The sequence below is a fragment of the Antrostomus carolinensis genome, unplaced genomic scaffold (assembly GCF_000700745.2).
Source record: "Antrostomus carolinensis isolate BGI_N321 unplaced genomic scaffold, ASM70074v2 scaffold16932, whole genome shotgun sequence".
In the NCBI taxonomy this organism is placed as follows: Eukaryota; Metazoa; Chordata; class Aves; order Caprimulgiformes; family Caprimulgidae; genus Antrostomus; species Antrostomus carolinensis.
Window position 1 is genome coordinate 12316 of NW_010301816.1, and position 22275 is coordinate 34590.

At 39.9% G+C, this 22275-nt stretch overlaps 1 protein-coding gene across 1 annotated transcript in view; it reads left to right on the top strand.

Moving 5' to 3' along the window:
- The window catches only part of TAOK3 (TAO kinase 3), a 51735-nt gene that overhangs the window by 7327 nt on the left and 22133 nt on the right, over window positions 1-22275 (top strand). The window contains exons 5-11 of the mRNA XM_010163617.2: window positions 212-308; window positions 3622-3735; window positions 4807-4898; window positions 6909-7002; window positions 8437-8518; window positions 14564-14731; window positions 17673-17879. Of these exons, the coding sequence (XP_010161919.1) occupies window positions 212-308; window positions 3622-3735; window positions 4807-4898; window positions 6909-7002; window positions 8437-8518; window positions 14564-14731; window positions 17673-17879 (854 nt within the window). The remainder of the gene's footprint in view (window positions 1-211; window positions 309-3621; window positions 3736-4806; window positions 4899-6908; window positions 7003-8436; window positions 8519-14563; window positions 14732-17672; window positions 17880-22275) is intronic.

Below are 22275 nucleotides of genomic sequence, written 5' to 3' on the forward strand. Positions count from 1 at the left end.
ACATGAAATACACGCACAGGCTGTGCCTAGACTCAGAGCTGCTAATGGCTCTCAGGCCACAGGAAACTAGGATGATAAAGATGATGTTCACCTCAGAGCTGGCAAAATTAGTAGAGTTCCTTCTCTTTAAAAACACTTTCTCAGGAAAAGGTCCAACTTGCCTTCTTACATTGTGGTTTTGGTTTTGTTTTGTTTTATTTTTTTTCCATAGTTCACAAGAAACCACTTCAGGAAGTGGAAATTGCTGCCATCACCCACGGTGCCTTGCAGGGGCTGGCCTACCTGCACTCTCACTGTAAGATTCATAGGTAAGGCTGGAGCTCAGTGCTGCTAGATGTCCTTCCATCTTCTGCTATCTGGAGTCTGAAAATTACTTTGCTGTCTTTAAGCAGCTTTGGTAAAGGCTCTTCTGCCAAAATTTTCTCTAATGGACACGTCCATACCCCTAATGCTGGGGTAGATGTGTAAATAAAAGCTGTTGGCTGTTCAGGAGTACATTCTTCTTTTTTTTGGTTGAAATAATTTAATGTGGCTACATGCTGTGCTGAATTCTCTTCCATGTTAGCAGTTTTTCTCTGCGGAACCTGATAACAAAGAATATACCTGAATGTTAGCAGTAAACCCTGACAGGAGTCTATCACCCTAAATTTTTCAAATAAAGTGGAGTGAGAGAGCTAAACTGTTTTTAAGGCAAGACATTTGTGAGAATTTTTTACATATGAGTAAGTAAAACTTTATGCTTTCAGATATCAGTGGGTGAAAGCATAAGTCAAGGATAAAACTACTTAGGAGAAATCAGAGCACACAGGCAGAGTAAGATTTTTATAGCAAGCTGCTCATGGATGCAGCTCCTAGATCTGTGTTTCATAATGTGACATTTTTCAGGAGTTCGGATTTTTTTGACTCATTTGTCAACAATGTTGCATGTTCTCATTTTATGGTTTTTTTTGTCTAATTTTGGGTACTGCTGATATGTCAGGGACTTGTGAAATGAATGAGTGTAATGTGAGTGGGGAGTCATCAGAATGAGGCAACTTGAGACTAATACTTATGGGGCTAAAAGCCTTTTTGTAGTTTATGGCAAGCTCGAGACAAAATTAGTGTATCTGAGGCTGACAGTGAGGGGTTTTTACAAAGACAGGAATTATTTGTCACTTGTTAGGGTAACTATTTGGGGCATATCTACATATGGTTATTAAATAATAAGTGAAATATTAATTTAAACATGAATGCAAATTTATGAAATTAAAATAAGAGTATTCTTGACCTTCTGTTTGCATATATGCCCTTATTTGAGCATAAAAAATCTGTTCTGAAATATTTTACATGCTTGCAAAGTACTTTGAATTCTTATTTATAGTAAATGACTCCCTGTTTGATACGATTGAGAATTAGTTTTTCTCGATGCTCATTAGGAGTTTCTAACATGGCGCAATTAGTGTTGTAAATTCAGGGATGTCACATAGTGAATATTAGCTATTCTGGGTGAACTTTCCCTTAACGTGCTCACTGCATGTCAAGAACAACATTGGTTATTTCTCTTTCAAACTGGGAGAAGTTACTTTGCTGTTGCAGCTGAGAGTGGCCATGAGGAAGGTTACTGCTGGGAGTACCACGCAGGTCTTTCACAGCATCACACACAGAATTGCCTTGATTGGAAAAGACCTTTATGATCCAGTCCAGTCATTAACCTCACACTGACAAGTCCTCCACTAAACCTATCTAGCTAGTTTTCTTCCAAGAGGTATTCTGCCTTTTACCTTCTAAGATGGGAAGGCAAATCTCCTCTCTCAGGAAAGAGAAACATCAAGAGATTTCTAGTTTTCTGATAGATGTTTCTTAAAAAAGGAGAGGCAGAAGAGTGCCATTTCCTAGCTTCACTGTTTGGCAATGAGGAGTGCAGTGCTGGTGTGCACAGCTATGGGGGATCTGTGTACTTGGAGGAAGACACTGTGCTCACCTCTGCTGTGGCAAGTTCCAGTAGCACTGAGAAAAGTAAAGCAATCACTGAATGAGAAGGGCCCAAAGCTGGCAGGTGGGACCCCACAACAAGGCAGGCAAAGCGAGGTGACCTGGAATGGAGGGACACCTTGTGGAGATGCAGGAAGAAAGCAAGTCGCTCATCTCACCTCCTGAGCTCCCTCAGCAGCTCTGCTACCAGTTAGTTCTCATGTCACACTATGGGGTGGCAAAGGCTGAGATTGTTTTCTGTTTAATTGCAGGCAAAAGGCAAACCACAGTTAGCAAATATGTTTGCTGAGACCTAACGTGGCTGCTGAGTCCTCTGATTGTTGTACAGTGAAGGTAGCAGTGGAGATGATAGCAGAGAGGACAACTTGTGCTGTCCTTTGTACTTTGGAGGTGTTAACTCTTGAACATACACGTCATTTTTAGCACTTGTCCTCCAGATGCAGAGAGCCAAATCATGATGACATGGTAGGACATGTTTCTGAGTAGCAGATGTGTGAAAAATTCCATAGTACTAGTTTAGCAGCAGTACTGTCCTGGGAATGGGGGAATAGAGAGGGTCTGTCTCCAGCTCTGCTGCTGAAATACTGTAAGTAAATTCCTGTCTCTTTGGCTCTCTTTATCCTAGCTTTGCCTATCCTGTGTGCTGCCCTTTGGAGGCAAAGGTGTCTCATCAGTGTTTATATCACACTAAATTTAAAGGGACTTTCAGCTTGCCTCTTCTCTGGGTCTACAGTGATGCTGGATTTGTATTTCATGCATAGATCATTGTGCTTCAGCTGTTGTGTGACAACTCGGTGTGTGCTGTTCCTCTGCAGCAAATACAAGATAACTTTGTTTCTCCTCCCATTTATCTAATTAGCTTGGTTTTCACAGGATCAGAGTATGAGCATGTTTGACAGTACTCAGTAACTTGTTTTGTGTTGGAGGTCTACTGCTACTGAGAAGAGGTTTTGATGTTTAAGGATTTATAGTTGAACACTAGATAAGAAAAGCTGATACATTTCTTGATTGTTTTTCATATAAAGATGTATGATATTTTTGAAAAGATGGCAAAGAGTCATTCCAGACTGTGGTGTATGCAGCCTGGCTGACAGGGATCCCTTACACATATTCCATTTATATTGAGGGTCTACTTCTGCAAAAGCAAGTAGCTGAGATGGTGCCATGTAAAGGTATCTCTGGCATACCCAGTGGGCAATTTTTCCTTTCTTATTGAAGTGCTTTATCAGGGTTTTAAGGAATTTTCACTATATTGTGATTTTTTCAGCTGGCAATGTGTAAGTAGACCTGAATTTCTTAAAGCAATCCTCCTTCCTTTATATCAGATGGGTGGAAGAAAAAAAAATACTTCAGGTATAATGGACAAGTCTGCAGAAATCCCAGGTATTAGAAGTAAATGGTGCTTAGGTGAGTTCATCCCTAACTTTGAATAGGGTCATTGCCAAGTGTCTTGCAAGGTATGCAAATTGAGTTAACCTTTCTCAGCATTTCATGGGTAATTAATTTGAAATTAACCCACTTAGTACTGAATTTAGAACGTTTTTATGAACGTTTAATTGAGAAAAAGTTAATGGACTTCTGTGTGTTCGTAAATTTTTGAAAGTTACTGTGTTGTAACCAGAAGTAAACTTTTCTTTTGTTCTTTTAAAGGGATATTAAAGCTGGAAATATTCTTCTAACAGAACCAGGTCAAGTGAAACTAGCTGACTTTGGGTCTGCATCTATAGTCTCCCCTGCCAATTCTTTTGTGGGAACGCCTTACTGGTGAGTAAAACCTGCAACACTTTGGTCCTTTAACAAGACTGCTCTCTTCCATTTCCAGGGTTTCACAATCTGAAAATGCTATCTGACATAAAAACTTGATTAACCAAGCATTCTTCTTAAAATCCCTGTGTCCAGCTCTTCAGGAAACAGCCTCTTTCTCAGTGCCCATGAGTAGAGGCAGGCTGTGCAGCACTTTGAAATGGCACCAGTTAATATTTTGATTGTTGTAATGCCATTGGTTTAAAACTTATTAACACTTGCCATAGGTAATGGAACAAAGATAACCACATGGAGAAAGGCAGTCCTGTTAATCTGACCATGCAGACTGGAAGTCACACAGCTACTTAAATTCTGTTTTGAAGAAACTTGCTTAAGGGTCACTTGAGCTGTTTGGCATTCCCAACACAGTGGACCAGCTTTATGCTCCACTTATTTTGTGGCAGACGCCCCAGGCACTGATGGGCGGTCGCCTATCGCCCAACCTCTGAACAAGTCCATTTGGCATGAAGCCTGCTTCATCTTTGAAGAACAAAAGTTAAGAGGCTGAATTTTTGCAGGCTGGGCCTGCTGCTTCTTTCCCCCACCCCGACTCGTTCCTCTGTCCTGACCCACCGTATTTCCCCACTGGTCCAGGTTTCCCTGTTCCTTTCATAGCTACGCTCACAGGCTGCATATATCTACTGGAAAATTCTCCTGGTGTGTCAGTGGAAAACCCACCATTTCTGGTGAGAGTGAAAGTGATGCCTTTAGGACTCTTCCAGCCCTTGCTGTCTGCTTCAGGTACAATGCCTTTGAGATTGGTGTGGGTCTGCCATGTCCCAGCATGTTGTGTTAACAGTAAGATGATCAGGTTGGCCTCTCACTTTCCTTTCTTAAACTGCCTCTTGGAAGAGTTCCTAGTGCAGGCAAGCATTGTTTCATTTCAGCATGGCTTTACTCAGTTCCATGCTGGCTCTTTAAGTTCTGGTCCTTTGCACTGCTGAAGATAACAAAGCCATCTCATTTTAAGCTGTGTGCTGGGAGTCACGGTTTGTATCCCCTAACCCTCGTGTTTTGCACTGTGGTTGGTAGGATGGCACCAGAGGTGATCCTTGCTATGGACGAGGGACAGTACGATGGAAAGGTGGATGTCTGGTCCCTTGGGATCACGTGTATTGAGTTAGGTGAGTAAATACTTGGTAACTGAGATGAATAATTAACTCTCTGCAACATTTATTAGGAAGTCCTGAAAAAAAAAATGGAAGATTCTTATTCCTCATAAGTGTGTTGGTTTTGTTTTTTTTCTTTAAAAAGCCTGACTTGGAAAGCACTCACAGTTGAGTTAAATCTTTTACTCACTGGCAAATCAAGAGCAAGCCACTAGTGCTGCTGTGCTTTAATGTTAATGTGGTGTGCTCAGTTACTCCCTTAGTAACTAGAGAATTCTAGTCTTGTTGGAGAAGAACCTGTAATTTGTTGACTGTATTTTTAAAGCTGGGTTTTGAGAAAGTTGTTCCAGCTATTATGTCAAGGGAACTGGTGTCCTAAGAACTGTGTCTGAAAGAACCTACATTTAATTTTCAATTCTTCTTACTTCTTCACTCTCTGAAACAAAAATCTTCAATCTCAACTGAAAGTTTGTGGCATGAATCAACATGGACAGGTTCTTTACATGAGAAGAAAAGGGTTTGCATTGCAAAGGGCAAATGATACACGTCCACACAACCTGAAGCAGATGTAGGTGTGACAGCAGGTATACAGAGCAGATGTGTGTACTTTAAGTTTGAACATTGACATTGCATGTGCTGACTAGATTATTTTCAAAGATACTCTTGATATGGATTATACTTACCTTAACAGCAGTACATCAAGAACTGATTGTGAGGGCACATTCACTGAAAATGATATCTATAAATGTTTAATCAGCAGAAATATATATGAGATAACAAAGAGCGGGATGTACAGAAGGACTCTGATACGGAGATAGTAATGGTGTAAACGACTAGTAACTTCCAGTGTTGTATTACATGTGTTACTGCTAATGCCTTGCTGACACAGGCTGTATTTTGATACAAAGAATGCAAAAATTGGAAGTTCTAGACATATATTCTTCCACGTGGCCACTGATTTTTGTTTTGTTTTGTTTTTGTGGAGTTTAGTTACGACCCCTCAAGGAGTAAATCACAGTGGTATAATAGATATGCTGTGCTACCCTATGTAGGCACTGAGTCTTGATACTGGAATTTCTATGGAGCTTTTCAGTCAAGAACTTCAAAGCCACTTTGCATAGTTGATGGGTTTGCTTTTCTTAATATTACCTTTTTGAGAAGTATTAAACTTTGCATTTGCATGATTCCTTATCTGAACATGGGGTCAGGTAGCAGTGGGAGGAAATCCCTTGTTGATTTCCTGGTTGGCTTTCTTTGAATGCTGATGTCTTAATTTGTTGCGTAGCCGAAAGTAAGTGATCTTTAAAGAAAAGAAAATGGGGTGGTTTGCGTGCATGCTGCATGTCAAGGACAAGTGATTGCTCTGACCTGACATGAACTTAAAAATCCTGGCATCATGGACTGATTGGCATGACTGACCTCAGATGGAGGTGAAAACTAGCCTTCCTCAATTTGTGTGTGAGATCTGCTGCACTCCGAAAGGTCAGGCTGGTAGGTAGGTGTCCTCTGAGTGCAAGGACTAGTTAAGGGGAGTTAACAAGACACCTAGTAAGTGAATTTGGCAAACTGTCACACTTGCAGGTGACTGGCAATGACCAATGAAGCAGGCAGCTACTCTTTCATTAATACAGATGCTATGTCAGTGCATCAAAGATCTGTAGGGTTCATACATAAATTTCCTAGCCCTGACATGCTGTGTATTGAAGCTCTGTTTTAGTCACCTCCTGCTGATTTTAGCCTAGCACACTGGGTATGAAACATTGCAGTTAAGGTAAAATTTACTGGAAACTTTTCCTTTTAATTTGCATCCTGTTCTCTTTGGATTTTGTTATCCCCTCTTCAAGTGAATAACAGCTTTCCTTGAGTGGTTGTCCTGATCTAACCTAGAATGTTAAAATAATTAGCTTAAATATGATGATGACAATAATGAGCTATTGATTCAGCAGCAATACCCTGCTCATACTTCCATATCTTTCTCCTTTTCTTTCCAGACTGCCTTATCACACCTTTCTCTTCTCTTTCTAGCTGAAAGGAAGCCTCCACTTTTCAACATGAATGCAATGAGTGCCTTATATCACATAGCCCAGAATGATTCCCCTACGTTACAGTCAAATGAATGGTAAGAGAGCTATTACCAGATTTTTTTTGTTTGTTTTCTTTTGCTGAAAATGCTCTGCCACATTCTGCATGGTTAAAATCTGACCAGAAAAGTGTTTGTTGCAGTGTAGAGATTTATCTGCATTCTCAAATAATGCTCCTGTGTAGGCAGGCTCAGTTTTGACCTTTGGTCACTTTGGCTGTGCTCCAATCTAAATGTATGGAGGTGTTAATTATGGGGCTGTAGATGCTCTAGGAATTAAAATATTCTTGGATGTATTAAGCCAGACATAGCTCAGCATCAGCAAAGTTTCCAGCTGCAAAAGATCTCTGACAGGAGAATTGTTAGTGTAGTAGTGCAGCTGAAGTGTGGAGAAAGAATGGGGAGAGGTGCACAGAATACAGAGGTAATTAGATTTAAATTTTTTTCAGTGAGTGACTTCAAAAGTCATCAGAACTCTGTGGCCAGTAAATACTCCCCATGCAGCAGGCATATTCCAGAACCTGAGCTTTGATACAAGAATGCTTTGTTATTCTGTGGGGGCAGAGGGGTTACCCTGTTTCCTGTTCTCTGTGCCCAAGAGTGAAACGTAGCCATGGAGTAATGCTTGGCAGAGTCTGCAGATGGCTTGAAACAATAGCTCCTGGAGAGGTTACACTGCTAGGCATTTATGTAGCAGAACTGTTTCATTGCTGATCACTTTATCAAGAACACTCCACGAGTTTCCTTATTTCATCATCTCTGTCCATTTTTCAAGATTGAAGTAACTTGGTCTTGTATCTGCACACTGACATCCATGTTCTTCCCTGCAGAATTTACAGTGCAGAGTAGAGACAACTTGTGACCACAGTATAAGAGTCAGTATTCTTGATGGGAAGAAGTTTGTTTCTAAAGACCTGTTTGCTCTCTGTGGCTCTGAGAACACAAGGAGTGAGCAAGGTGCCTTTTATGCTGCTTTTGACTTCAATGGTCCCTAGAAGATCAGTTTTCTTTCTAGTTGTGCTCCAAGCACATACAGCCTTAAGTTTTGTTGAACTGAGCATTGTATCGAGGTGCCGTACTGAGTCAGTGTTATAAATGGTGGGAAGCCTCTAGAGAGCAATTTCATCATTAGAATGCATTTCTGGATTTACCAATAACTTCACTGTCATTTATTTTTAAGTAGTTGGAGTAAAATTGAAAATAGTGACTGGTGCACATAGTTCTTGCTTGGTTTTCAATTTGTGGTTGGGGATAATTGTGTGTCTATGTTTGTTTCCACAGTCTTCAACTATTGAAAGAACTGGTGGGATCATCTTGCTCAGAATTTGGAAAAGTCCAGTTAATTTCTCTGCCCTAGAATTTAAGAAAGAATTAGTCAAAGTTTTTCTTCTGCTTTGCATTTATAAGTCCATATTTATTCCAGATCTTAAGCTTCTTTTTTCATTCAGAACTTTTTTTTTTTTTACTTTACAGGTCAGACTCCTTTAGGGGATTTGTTGATTACTGCTTACAGAAAATACCTCAGGAAAGGCCATCATCAACAGATCTGTTACGGGTAATTTTCTTTTCCAGAAATTTGGGAAAAACCTGTTTGTCTACCAAACTCATTCTAAAGATGATGAACAAATATTTGCTGTTTGAAAAAAAAAAAAAAAGTTGGTTTTGTTTTCGTCTGAATCAATGAGAGTTTTGGGGTCTTCTAAAGAGTATTTTAGGCTGTTGAACTTTGTTTCTCAACTTTGCCTGTTGTGTCAATCACCATTATCACAGAATCACAGAATGTTAGGGATTGGAAGGAACCTCAAAAGATCATCTAGTCCAATCCCCCTGATGCTCAAGAGTCACACTACTGGAGCAGAGAGAGGCTGTTTGGTAAAACCAGTTACACTGTTGAGTGAGGAATTATTTGGGGGAGCAGCCCAGCACCTTGCTCCTCTTACACCCCAGAGGTCTGCAGAGCTTCCATTTGTGTTAGAGAACTTGCAAGCCTCATGAGAATAGTAGTGTGAGGTTTTTTTTAGCTGAAGGAAGGACCTGTCAACAGGAGGGGGCTAGCAGTGTGAGGTATTTTTTTAGCTGAAGGAAGGAAGGACCTGTCAACAGGAGGGGGCTAGAATAATTTAATCTTGATTTTTATTTTCTTAATACTTTTTTTTTCCCCAAGACAGTGCTCTACATACTTTAACTGAAAGTATTAGCAAGGGCAAACAGGTCCAGAGCTAGGTTAGTTACATCTGTGCTGCAGAAGTGAATTCCAAGCAGTGTAGACAGGACTTAGGAGCATGTTTCCTGCTGCTTTGATGAAGAAGGAATTTCTCTAGCTTCTCTGCTGTACTGTGCTGTCAGTAGGGTGCTCTGAGTTGTGACCATGTTGTACTATGTGGTCTCTGAAAGAGCAGACAGAAATAAGGGAGGAAAATGGAGCCAACCGTGTTCTCCCTCTAAATGGAGGCAGAGGGAGTGGGGAAACTATGACTTGGTGCAACCTGTGTGAAAGTGAAGATCTTTTTTGGAACAGTTGTACACTTTTTGTAAAGTAATGTAACTTAACTTGCTGATGCTCCTTTTTTTTTTCCTGCTTACCTTCTTCAGTAAGGAAAAAATATTATTTTTCTGTTGTGTAAAGGCCATTACTTGCTACTAAGCTTTTATATAATTTCAGTAAGATTTAAGGCTTGCAATTTGCTACAGACTTGCTCTGTGGAAGTAATGGAAAAATCTAAAAAGTAATTTTAATTGCTACTCAAAATCTAGACCTAACCAGTCTTCAGAAGATGCATAGGCAATAGCAAATCTTTTGCAGAGCTGGTAGTACTTTGAGAATTATACTCCACATGATCAGAGGATTGAGCTCTTAATAAAGATTTACAGATAGTGACTGATTATTTAAAGGAACATGGGTATTAGAGATGGAAAGAGACTGGATGACCTACGTTTATCTCCTGGTCAGAGCAGGGTTGTTCTGTGTGGGGTGCTCTGACCTGTCCTGTCTTGTCTTTTTTTGACAGATGCAGATGAAGTTCAGGAAGGTTATCTTGACCTTTTTTCTCTAGTAATGCTAATGTGAGCATAATTAATTCTTTATCTGCTCATACCTTTTGAATATGTATCTTTTCATGATCTTTCTGCCTGATCTTAGTTCAGCTCTTGATTTTGCTCTGTTCTTGTAAATCATTCATTTCTGATCCACTTTTTGTATGTTGGGGTGTTTTTTTGTCTGAAGTTCCTCAGGCTGGCTGGGTGTTTCTGGCACTTATATAAATACCATGAAACGTTACTCCAGGTGTGGTTTTGTGGGAGCTCAGAAAGGTTGGCTCTACTCTGCTCTGTGGTGTTACAATAGGAGGTTTCAATGCTGTGCTCTTTTGGCTGCTGTCTGATGCAGAAGTCCTGAGAAATATACTGATTAGTGTCAACTGTAGATCCCTCCTCATATTATTACTTACAAAACATACTTTCCATCTTTTTTTTAATTATGTGTTTCCAGATATCACTTTTTTTTCCCAACTTCTCTCTCTAGTTGTGCAGTGTTGTATTTTATCCATGTTTCTGACCTCCATTTTCCAATCATTTCTTTGTCCTGGATGGGCTTTGAGCAATTCCTCTTGATTCATTAACATCTTCTAACATGTTTGCTTCTTTTCTATTTTCATGCATCATACTTAGCTGTTAAAAGTAGCACTAACAGGATGGGCATAGGTGAACTTCTTCCCCTAATCAAACCACCAAAACCAGAAGTTGGTTATGTGCCTTTAATGATTTCTATACTGAACCCAGTTAATTAGAATTTGTTTTGGAAATGACTGTATCATTTTGGAAAATGCCTTGTTACAGGTTCATAATTGCCAAGAGCATGTAGGAGGGAGACCTGTGTTGGGAGTGATGTGTCCAGAGTTTGCCAGAGTTTTGTCAGTGAATCATAAATCAGTTCCAGTTTAAGTCATTGGATTTCAGTTTACCTGAGAAGTATAGGAACTGTTTATAACTCCAAGGGCTTTGTGTTTGGGAAATTCAGGAGCAGCTTTCCGTTAGAAGGTAGGGATGTGTGAAATCCTGTCCAGCCCCTTTTCCATCAGGCTTTTTTTTAAGTATTTCCTTTCTTTAAAATTGATTAGTGGCCCTGCTATTCTTCTGGTTGCCGTACATAGCTGCTGGTGAGAATTGCATGGCATGCTGCTTTTCCACGCCAGGTAAACAGGACTCAGCTTTTCCTTAAATATCTGGGCAGAGGAATTACTAGCTCCATTGGGTGCTTTGCTTAATTTCCACAGTAGGTTAGATTGCTGCTCTGTGTCTACCTGACAGCCTTTTCGTGCTGATTTTTTTTTTGTTCTAAGGCTACCATTCAGCCTTTGTTTTATGGCTTCTCTTGTTGCTCTTTCAGCTCAGTAAAATGCTTTCGCATGGATGTTTCTGAGCCTCTTGGTTCTTGAAGAGAGAGATCGAAACCCTGCGCTCTTTACTGAACAGATAGCTTTGCGCTCGCTTCTCTTCTTGCTTTAAGCCTGGACCATATAGAATATTTAACCCTCATGCCTTCACTCTCCAGGTGAAGGCTGATGAACAAGCTTGTTTTTACTCTTTCTTCAGTGCCTGGTATATTTTTATTATTTTTCCCTGCGATACATTTGTGCTGTGGCACATAATCAGCGTTTTGTTCTCTGGTTCTGCTTGCAGCACCCTGACAATCCTCTGACCAGCTAATAGGTTTATGTTGTGGGTTTCAGAATGATTCATTCATGTGGATTGGCAGCCTTTCTGCTCTCTAGGAATAGTGTAAGTTCACTGAAGGGTATGATTTCAGGAGTACCTTAGGTTGGAGTCTGTGCAAACAGTTGGAGCTGAGATCTTATTCTGAAGTTGTGTCTATTCAGTCTTTTTATTTGGTTTTTGACTTTCAGAACAGTACCCTAGATGTTCCCTCCTGGGGTAGCTCTCCCTAAAGCTTGTTAGATTATAAGATTGAAGATCTTTGTCTTTTGAGGGTTTTTAACTTGTGTACAGTGAACAGGGCTAGAGTAGATTTTTTTTGTGGCCACATTTTCTTAGAGAACTGAATTTTAAATGATGTGTTTGAGGAATAATTCAATTCTCATTCATTATCCCAGATAAAAATAGTCAAATGACTATTTCATTTGCAGTTCAAATTTAAAATAATTAAAAAAAAATCTAAAACCTCCAAAACTCTCAGTAATTTTTCCCTTTTCAAATTAAAAGCAATTATAAAAATTGTTTAAAATATTTTTTCCTGTTTTTCTCAGCTTGCATGACATTGCCAGGGGACTTGAGTCCTGTTAAGTCACTATTCCAGCCAACTTGGTACAACTCTTCCTCCCTTTGAGTCCATTTTGGTTTTGTTGTTTGTTTGTTTTCTTGCAATTTGGAGAAAGTAGACAAATGAAGTCCTTTCAGCTGTCATTTCTTAGAGTTGGGCAGTACCTAGCAGAGAGGTGCCTGCATCTTTTCTGTGCCGTGTCAACAATTAGATAATGCAAATGAGAAGTCAGAATTGTATTATTGTTACACAAGAGCCTTTTGATTCTCACTTGTCTGCATCTGCCCATCAGCTTCCATGTGGGCTCATTCTGATGTTTGAGTAGTGCTTGAATATGAAGCACATAGTCTTTCCAGTGAAATGAATATTTGCACTGCTAAAGAAGTAGACAATGAAGGTATAGGATGGATTTAAGTTCAGAATCATTGTTCCAAATGTATTACTGCTTTCTAAAAATTATCTACAATGAGATAAAAAAGGTTACCTTTTTTTCTAACCATAGGTAAGCTGCAGATTGCTGCTGTTTACAGAGAAATGAATGGTGGTTATCTGCATTGAGGAGCAGAAATGACTCATTTTGCTTCTCTATGAAATGATATTTAGAACTTCTAGCTATAATTCAAAAATAAACACCATCACTACTAGCAAAAAAATTGATGGTGAAATGACTAGCCGTCCCCATTAGCAAAACTCAAATGCACAACAGTTTGAATTCAATTAAAAACAATAAATAAGCCTGTGGCATGATACTGTCCATGTTTATTTACAAACTATTAAAAGAAGATCAGCTCATCCTTTCTGTGTGTCAGACTCCTGTTTGAGGACTGGGTTTCGTGTATTGGTTACTCCAGCACAGCTGGATGTGTTAGTTCTTGAACTTAAGGAATAGCAACACATCTAGAGTAGAGATGCTTTTTCCTGTCCGATGGGACCTTGAGTCCACCAGGTGTGGAAAGAGCTGTGAGGCCACATGGGCAGAGGTGACCTTCCTGAGTTTCTTTGCAGGTGGGGTCCAGCTGCTGAGGCTCTCTGACAAAAGGCCATTGTGGCACTTCCAACACAGGGTAGAGAACAACTTTTTTTTTTTCCCCATTGTCTTTTTCATTGTTAATGTTTCTAGAAGTGTGCAGAAGATGTTTGCCATCTCCTGTGATACAGATTAAGTGACATACCCAACCGTACCATCTCAAGCCATCTCCTGTGATACAGATTAAGTGACATACCCAACCATAGTGATTCCATGTAGAATTTTGTCACGTATGTACTCAAACTGTCTACTTTGGTTGAAGGTTAAATGGGAAAGCTGCAAGGCTTTCATGTTCTGCTGCCAGTTGTGTGGTTCAGAAGAACGTATCTGATAAATCAGAGAAGAGCCTGTAATCATGTACTTAAATTCCATTGAAGAATTTATTTTTAAGTCTGCACTTAAAACCTGTGCTTCTGGTACATCCTTAGCAGGAGTTGGTAAGAACATGATTTTACTATAAATGGCTACAACAAATGCTTTAAGTATAAATAAACCTCGCAGTGGTCTTACTGGTTTTATGTATGGATCAGAAGAGATAGATGCGGGATAAACCTTTGCACGTAGCTTAGGCAGGTGATCTTGCGTAATCAGGATTGATTCTTCTTTGTCCTTTATGCATTTTGTTCATTTATAAAGTCTTATGCCTTTGGTTTGAAGTGACACTGTCTTGTACCTGATGCACATGAAGAGAACGAGCTTGGGAAGTGACAAATTAGCTGTGTTGCCTGGAGAGCTCAGATGATCTGATCCCATTCCAAACTGCTTCACTTCAAACAGAAAAGAGAATCAGGGAGCCAGGGCTAAAGAGAGCTTGTGAAGGGTCAGCCAGGTCTCACACCTCTCCACCCACTACTCAGCTTCCCCTGCTACTGATGTGCATGTGTACACACACACACACACACACACACACACACACACACACACACGTGAGTTTTGAGTAGCAAAGTGATTTTTACCTCGCTTCTCTCCACTCAACATTTAATTGGGTTCTGTGCTTAAGTAGATCTTGTGAACGAAGCGTTTTGCTGCCTGCGCTTCAAAACTCGTAGTGCATATCCTGATCAGGTTAGTTACTCGTTGTAGTGATGAGCACAGTCAGTGTATTCAGAGCTGAATGTTTGGAGACTTTCATAACAGGTATTGCTAATTATTGAATAGGCACAGACCAGTTACTGAATATGAACTGTAATTTTGAGCATCTCTTTAAAAAAAAAAGTCACTGTGTCACCGTGTCCCTGTTTTTACATCAAACACACTAGTGGCATGTCTGAAACTGTGTTTTATTTCCTTTAATTTAGCATGACTTTGTACGCCGGGATCGACCACCAAGGGTACTAATAGACCTCATACAAAGGACAAAAGATGCAGTACGTGAATTGGATAACCTCCAGTACCGGAAAATGAAGAAAATCCTTTTCCAAGAGACACGGAATGGCCCACTGACCGAGTCTCAAGAAGAGGAGGAGGTACTTTTATTTTGCTGCCCCATTTGCACTGTTATAAACAATTTTAGGGCAAGTGAGATGTTCCCCCCCCTTGCTTAAGGGGGCAGAACAAGCACAGCCTAGGCGAGAATACAATCCATGTTGTTGGAATATCATCTGGATCAGCAGAGCTACAGGAGGATAATGAGTGATAGGAGCCTTTTCTTGGTCTTAGATGTGCATTTATTGGCAACTTTCAAACTCTGGGTTTTTTCAGATGGTGGCCTTTCTTCTGAAAGCTTTAGGGAAAAATCTCTTTTGGAGGGAGATTCTCTGTGAGAAGAAAGTGGCTCGCAGCCTGTGTGAAGGACGGTCTGTCGACAGTCCAGGCTTTTCAGTCTCAGAAGCACAGTCAAGACCACTTGAATAAAAGGGATATTTTTTCAATTACCATAACTTTATTGTAAAGTAATTGGCCTATCATGAGCTGAAAAGCAGATCACCAAATTAGTAAGACTTATTTTAAAAAAATTCTTTAATTAATTTAATTAAAGAAAAAAAAAGATTAAAGACATAAAATTCAGCTTCAGTTTAAATCTCATAATAAACAATCGGTGTATGATAATTGACACTGTGGCTTAAAGATGGAAACTAGTCATTTTTCAATCGATGAGATTAGATGGAAATTAATAGAATTTGGTGCAGGCCCACTGGATAAATAAATCCATGACTGGTTCTCAACAATAAAAAATTGACAGGCAAATTGATGTTTGTATTCCCTTCTGCTGCGGTATAGCGAGGTAATATGCAGTGGGATGCCCAAGCTCAGCATATATTCAGGGATTTGGTTTTGAGGTTTGTGTATGCCAGATGTTCCTTTAAGGCTAAATTAAAGCTCTGGTTTAAGGAATGGATGAGCCTGGGTGTCAGGTAGGGGAGGAAACAGAAGGAGGGGACTGGCTCTTAGCACTCTCCTCACATGGAAGGAGATGCACAGAAGGAGAAAGAACAGCAACCACTGTGATTACATCTACGAAGTGCTTCTGTTCTAGCCCTCCAGCTACCCAACTTCTATACCTTGAGCTTAGTTGTTGGGCCGGGGAGAGGGGGAATTTGTCAGACTTTGCACTGAAACTTTCAGGCTTTACCTCTGTGAAAAGTTTTTAGGAGAGTGGCAGAATAGGAAAGCACAAGGGATTGTGTTTCCCACTTGACTGTTCATCAGATCCAACCTCAGCAGCTAAGTGGGATACACGTAGTAGTAGTTGACTCCAAGGTGTAACTTCTGATCCTCCTGTCCCCACCTCTCAAAAAGGGGGAAGTGAAGAGATTGTATCTCTAGGAATTAACAGTCTAATGAAGCTCACCCTCTGCATGTGCACAGCATGCTCTGCACTGTTTTACCACTGAGCTCGTGTACCACGAAAGGAGGTTGTATTGCTTGTGTGTGTCACTAACTTGGCAGTGAAAGGAAAACACAGCACTTGCTTCAGTTACTAAAGTGGTTAACAGAAGCTGCTCAACTGTAAATGCCACAAGACAGTTTCTTTTCCTACCTCAGACTTTCTAAGGTGGAAAAGGAGAGTTACAAATCTTTAACACTCAAAATACTACTAATGCTTTCCTCGGAGCTCTTGCCAGAAAGTGAAGGTCATTTGGAAAGTACCCAAGTCAGGAAGTCAATGTTAAGGTTGCATATGAAATCTCATCTCTGTCCTTTGTGCATATACATTAATTAATTACATAGCCATATTCTCATCTGAGATGCTTCATTATATTACTTCTTCTGCAACTTTATATCAGCATCTGGGAAATGTTTTCATTCCTATGTGCGTATGTTCTCTGTAAAATAGTATTCTTTTGTATTTTGGATTTTAAGTGCTCTTACACAGGCTCTGAATGATCTGCTGATTGCTTAAAAAATAATTACACAATCAAATACAAATCCGTCAAGTCTGTCAATTTTATCTTTCTGTCAGTTTCCAACAAAATGAGAACCCTGTTAATTGATTTGTAATGTAATTCTCCCCAAGATCACTTTGGAGACCAGAACAAACTGGGTGCAGAAGCCATTCATTTTGGTGCATCAAGGCTATTTTGAACCCGGAGCTGAAGAATGTTCAGAGTTCTTGGTCCTCACTGTGAACTCCTTGCAAGCCTGTTCAGTACCACTAGTTAATTACAAAGGACTCCATAAATTCTCTAAATCAGTCCAGATTAAGCACATACTCTGGAATAACTGAACTTATATGAGTATGCAGCAAAAAAAAAAGGCTACTAACTTCTGATAATTGTCTGTAGAATAAAAAATGTCCTATATGAGGAATGATTATTTACATATGTCTAAGTAGGTGACAACAGTTTTTATCACTGTAGTAATGCAGGCTCTTCTGAGTCAGCTGCTTAAAGCTGGATGAAGAGTTTCTTGTCTGAAAACACAAGCTTAAAGGGGTTGTTAGCTTGACAAAATGTAATTTCTGACTGCTTGGGACATGGAGTTTAAAACCTCTACACCTGTTAAGTACCATGTGATAGTTATCAAATCATAAACAAATAGGTTCATTGTCTTACATCTTTCCTGATTCATGAAATGGGTTTTAGCATACCTTGACTTGGAACATTGTCTTAATACAAACTTGGACTGTTCCTTTTAACTATGAGACTTCTTCTACCAGCCATCCAGTCAGTATTCCTGGATGTCTCCTCTTCAAGCCAAGAGCCATGCCTTGACTTATTGATACATGGAAAAAAAATTGGCTGGAAGCCCGTTGTAGTAAGATTGAAGGAGAAGAGGCAAAAGCTAACTGCCCCATATGGAGTATTTCATAACCCAAGCAGCCTTGAGAAACCTAGATGCCAAAATAATGAGCAACGAACCTTTAACTCTGCAAAGCTGCCTTTAAAACCAACTTTGGGCACTGCAGGCACATGCTGAGCAGGTGATCTCCTGCAGGATTTGTAACTGATGCCCCTTGTTTTATAGGACAGTGAGCATGGATCAAACCTGAGTAGGAAGATGGACAGTCTGGGCAGCAACCATTCCATCCCAAGTATGTCTGTGAGCACAGGCAGTCAGAGCAGCAGTGTGAGCAGCATGCAGGAGGTCCTGGATGAGAGCAGCCCTGAACTGGTCATGATGCATAGTGACGAGAGCACAATTAATTCCACTTCCTCCGTTGTTCATAAGAAGGTACGTTTTCTGGTGCTCTCCATAGCTTCCTGTGGTCCCTGCTATCGCTCACATTGGCTCCCCCATGCAGGGCCCAACGATCAGTGTGCTGTGGTCTTGTGCTGAGCCATCTGCTGAGAGCAGGAGCTGGTGCTGGGCTTGCCAAAAATCAGGTTCTGTGGTTTTTGTTTGGTTTTTGTTTTTTTTTTTTCTTTAAAAGCTAAACTGCGTTCAGATAAACTCTGAAAATCAAAAGAGGCTGATGAGAGGTAACGCTGTCAGTGTCTAGGCAGGAGTCACTCAAACTTACTGCATGCCTCCTTACCCAGCCCTGCATGTGCACTTCATCTCTGCTTCTAATGTCAGTCCTTGTTTCCTTGTGAATGATTTTACTGTATTATGTAGCATGGTGACAAGTGGTCCTAGCAGCTAAGCTAACCGTTTACCAGTCACAGTGTATGATTAAAATCTGCTTGCACTTGGATTTGCCCTCATGAGAAGTGGAAGTGTGCAGAACTTTGGACCTTTCCCACGAGGTATGTTTTGACTCAAGTTCCACTCGATGCTTTTCTTCTACTCTTTTGCTGCATGTTGTGATCTGCTGCCTTTTGTTTTCTTAGCACTAGATACCAAGCTAAAGTTGTCTGGCTGTAAGTCAGCATCTAAGATTGTTTGACTAAAATAGTTTTGGCTTGGCCTTAGCAGTGTCATTTGCTAGTGGGCAGTAAAATGTAGCTTTTTGGTGTGATTGCATTTGTAAAGAGCTTCAAGGGGTACATATGCCTTTTGCTGGAGGAGCTAAAGCATTACAGCAGTGTGGAAAGTATGAATTTCTCATTTGTAAGGTTACAGCAAAGCCTGGTTCTAACTAACTAAATATTTGTAAGCAGTTTTTCCCCCTGAAATACAGTGTTTGTGTAATTGGATATTGAAGTGTTTACAAAAGGGACCTCTGAAAAAAATGTTGTCTTCAACAAAAGATTGCCTCACATATTTAAAGATACTGGCAGATAAGTTGCACAGGTGTTGGGGTTTACATCTTTCTCAAAGGCATTTGCAATAGCACCTTTAGAGAAAATTTTATTTTCACCTTTCTGAAAGAACAGTGTTAGGTACAAAATGCCAGCCCGAGGAACCATCCTGAATGAAAAGCAATGCAACTGATTTCATGTTCTATGTGATTATATTTGGAGCTTTTTCTCATTTTCTGTAGGATTCAGAAATGTGTATTAATTTTGATTTCAAATTACTAAATGGACATATTTGTATAGGTATTAAAATAGAAGTTTGAGAGGTGGATTTAGGCAGTAGTCGTGTGTTATAATGTTACTGACTGATCAGTGTCATTGCAGTTGAAAACAAAATGTGAGCTGCTCCCATCAGACATAAATTACATGTGTGAAAGAAGCAGAGTTCCTGCTTGGTTTGAGAGTAACATTTTAGTTTACAGTGATTGTGTGGCACTTCCGAAGTACAAGAAGATTTCTGAGGTTGTGAATTCAGTCCCCTTAGACTTCTGCATAGCTGTTGTTTTCTTGAAGATTGACATTCAGTTGAGTAGAATGTGTAAGCATGACATCATATGGAAGGTTTTGTTATCTGGTTCGGAAAAACAGGGGCTCTGGCACACTTGTAACTGAAATAGTGTAACAGAAATCACCTGTAGGTCACTTAAATCGGGTGGTTTAGTGTAATTTTGGAAGCACAAAAATCAGATCTTCACTGATGTTCAAAAAACAAAGTTAACAAAGTATTTGTATTGTTAGCAGTAGTATTGTTAACGACAGGCTGCTCCGTGCAGTGGAGTGGGTATCTTCTCAACTGGCAAATGTTACCTTCTGCTATATGGTGAATTTTGTGTAGCAGGACACATGCCAGTCTGCCAAGGTATTGTTTTAATTTAGTACATGATTTTTTTTATTCTCATTTACTTTGAAGAATGCAATTTTCAATAGAAAATTTTCACATATATATTATGTGTCTATTAATACACGTGAAAGGACTAACATTAGAACTGGACATTTCAGGGAGTTTACATACACCTACATCCCACTCCATTTTCAAGGTGAAGTTCCTTATTCTGAAGAAACTTCAATTGGTCTGTGCACTGGCTTTAATTGTTTCTATAAACTAATGAAGCTGATCTGCACAACTTGGTTGTGTTCTAGCAGGTGAGAAGTAGGGAGTGCTGAGTTTGGTAACACTCTGGAGCCTAATCACAAACAAAATGGAAAGAACCTGGGAGTCCAAGTTTAAATTAAGCTTTTGGTTTGCATTTAATCAGTCTTTAAAGACTAAAAAGAAAATACTGATGAAAATAATTAGCCAGCTGTCTCCATTACGTGGGCATAGGGTCACATACAAGCTTGTTTTGACGTGGGTCAAATCAAAGTGGGGTGTAAAATGATGGTATTTCACAAATGTGTTAACTAACAACCTCTGGGTGTACCAGGCTGTGTAAAGTGACCAAGATGGCAGAGTTGCCTAGGCTGTTGGTATTTTTGAAGGCTCTAAGTGTCAGAGGCCTTTTGATTTTTCTTTGGACCACAGCCCCAGCAAGTCATGTGCAATTGTAAAATGAAGGATGAAAAAGTCTGTGGTCATATTCAAAATACAGTTCCCAACCTTCAGTGCTTCAGACTGCTACTTGGTGTGAAGAGCCAAGCTGGGGTGGCCTTTATTTGGTGTAAATCAGGAGCAGACCTCAGGTTCTCACTGCATCACCTGTGTAGCACTAGGCTAAGAAAAGCTTTGAGCATCCCCATCAAGCACTCCTAGCATCCATACTGAGACCAGCTACTCTGAGAGAGACAAAGCTAAGAAACAGGCTGATGTAGTAAAAGTACAATTATGTTTTTGAACAGCTGCTAGCTGACTGTACCTTCCAAACATGTTTTATGGTCACAGGTTAAGTGAAATGACCTGCTTCTGATCTGGTTAATTTTCACTGGCTATACTAGTTCATATTAGCAGAGATGCTTGGATTTTGCCCGATGGAGAATAGCATTTGTGGTAAATCCTCCATGAAAAGCAGGCACAGCCTCACTCCTTCCACAGTACAGCAGCTTTGGGGCAGCAGTAGAGCTCCATGTTTCTAAACTTGTGCTTAGAACAAAGGTGACTCCCACCTATCAGCAGAGTAGAACTTGTAGATTAAAAAAAAAAAATCACTGTTCAGGAAGAAAATAATAATAAAAAGCTATAATTGAATGAGTAGTTTTTTATATAACGTAGTTTATAGCTGTGTCCCAAACTTGTGAGAGGAAGAAAATTGCAATGATGTCTGCTACTCAGGCAGGAAGCCTGCATCCTCCCTTCCTGGGATCTCAGTCCATCCTAAGGATCAAAGACTGCTTCCTCAGGAGGATGCCTTAATCACCAGCAAATTCTTTATGGGAAATCCAGATGTCCAGCTTGGATGAGCTGTCCTGCCAAGAACTTCTTCTTTGCCCCTTTGCAGGTTTCAGATTACTGACATCCTCCATGTAAGTCAGAATATGATCAGTGCAAGAGTGATGCACAAAGTGTGATTTTTTTTTTTATTATTATTATTATTTTTTTTTTTTTCTAACCATTCTCTTTTGAAGACAGTTAACAATAACCATACTTCTCCATCCAAGGATCATCTTGCCTATGGACACGCATTATGGTGTCTGTCTCCTGTTGGGAGCTAACTCAGTTGTTCAGCTGTATAGGCTGAGAACTGAAGAGTAAATGACAGCTCTAATGCAAACCCAATTGCATCTGAGAGCACCAAAAAAAAGACAAAATGAGGCAGGGTGTTAAACTCTAAATACTCTGTGCTTCAAAGACATGTAACCTAGATTTTGAAAGCAGATAGGTATCAGTTAAGTCATCTTAAAATGAGGATGAAAGTTTTGGCTCCCTAAGAAATTAGCCATCAGTTGATGCATCATCGGTAGTTTGTCATCTGCTTTGGTTCAGCTGCTGGTATCTGTCAGTGTGTGTACAGGTGGCTTCCCAGAAATTGTTGTCCTAAATGAATATGCCAAGGTGTAGGATTTAGAATACTCCCACATGGTACTATGTTATTTCTATATAATTTTGTAATAGCAGAAAAGGTTGTTCTCTTTTTAATCTAAACAAAAAGCCAGTATAGTGTTTTTGTTCAACTGCAATATAAAGTTCTCGCTGTTACTTACTTCAGCCTGTAAATCATCAGTACTTATGAAGGTGAAACTTGGGCAATAAAAATGTCAGAGATATCTTCCGATTAAAATCTAGTTTATAACAAAAGGATGAAAAGAGGTTGTTCATAGTTGATCATCATCATTGCCCAATGTCTGTAATAAAAACATACTTTGTAATACCTGTTGCAAATGGAGTGACTTTCCAAATCCATTAAATTAACCTGTACACACCACCTATCACTGCCACGATTAATCTGCAGCATTCC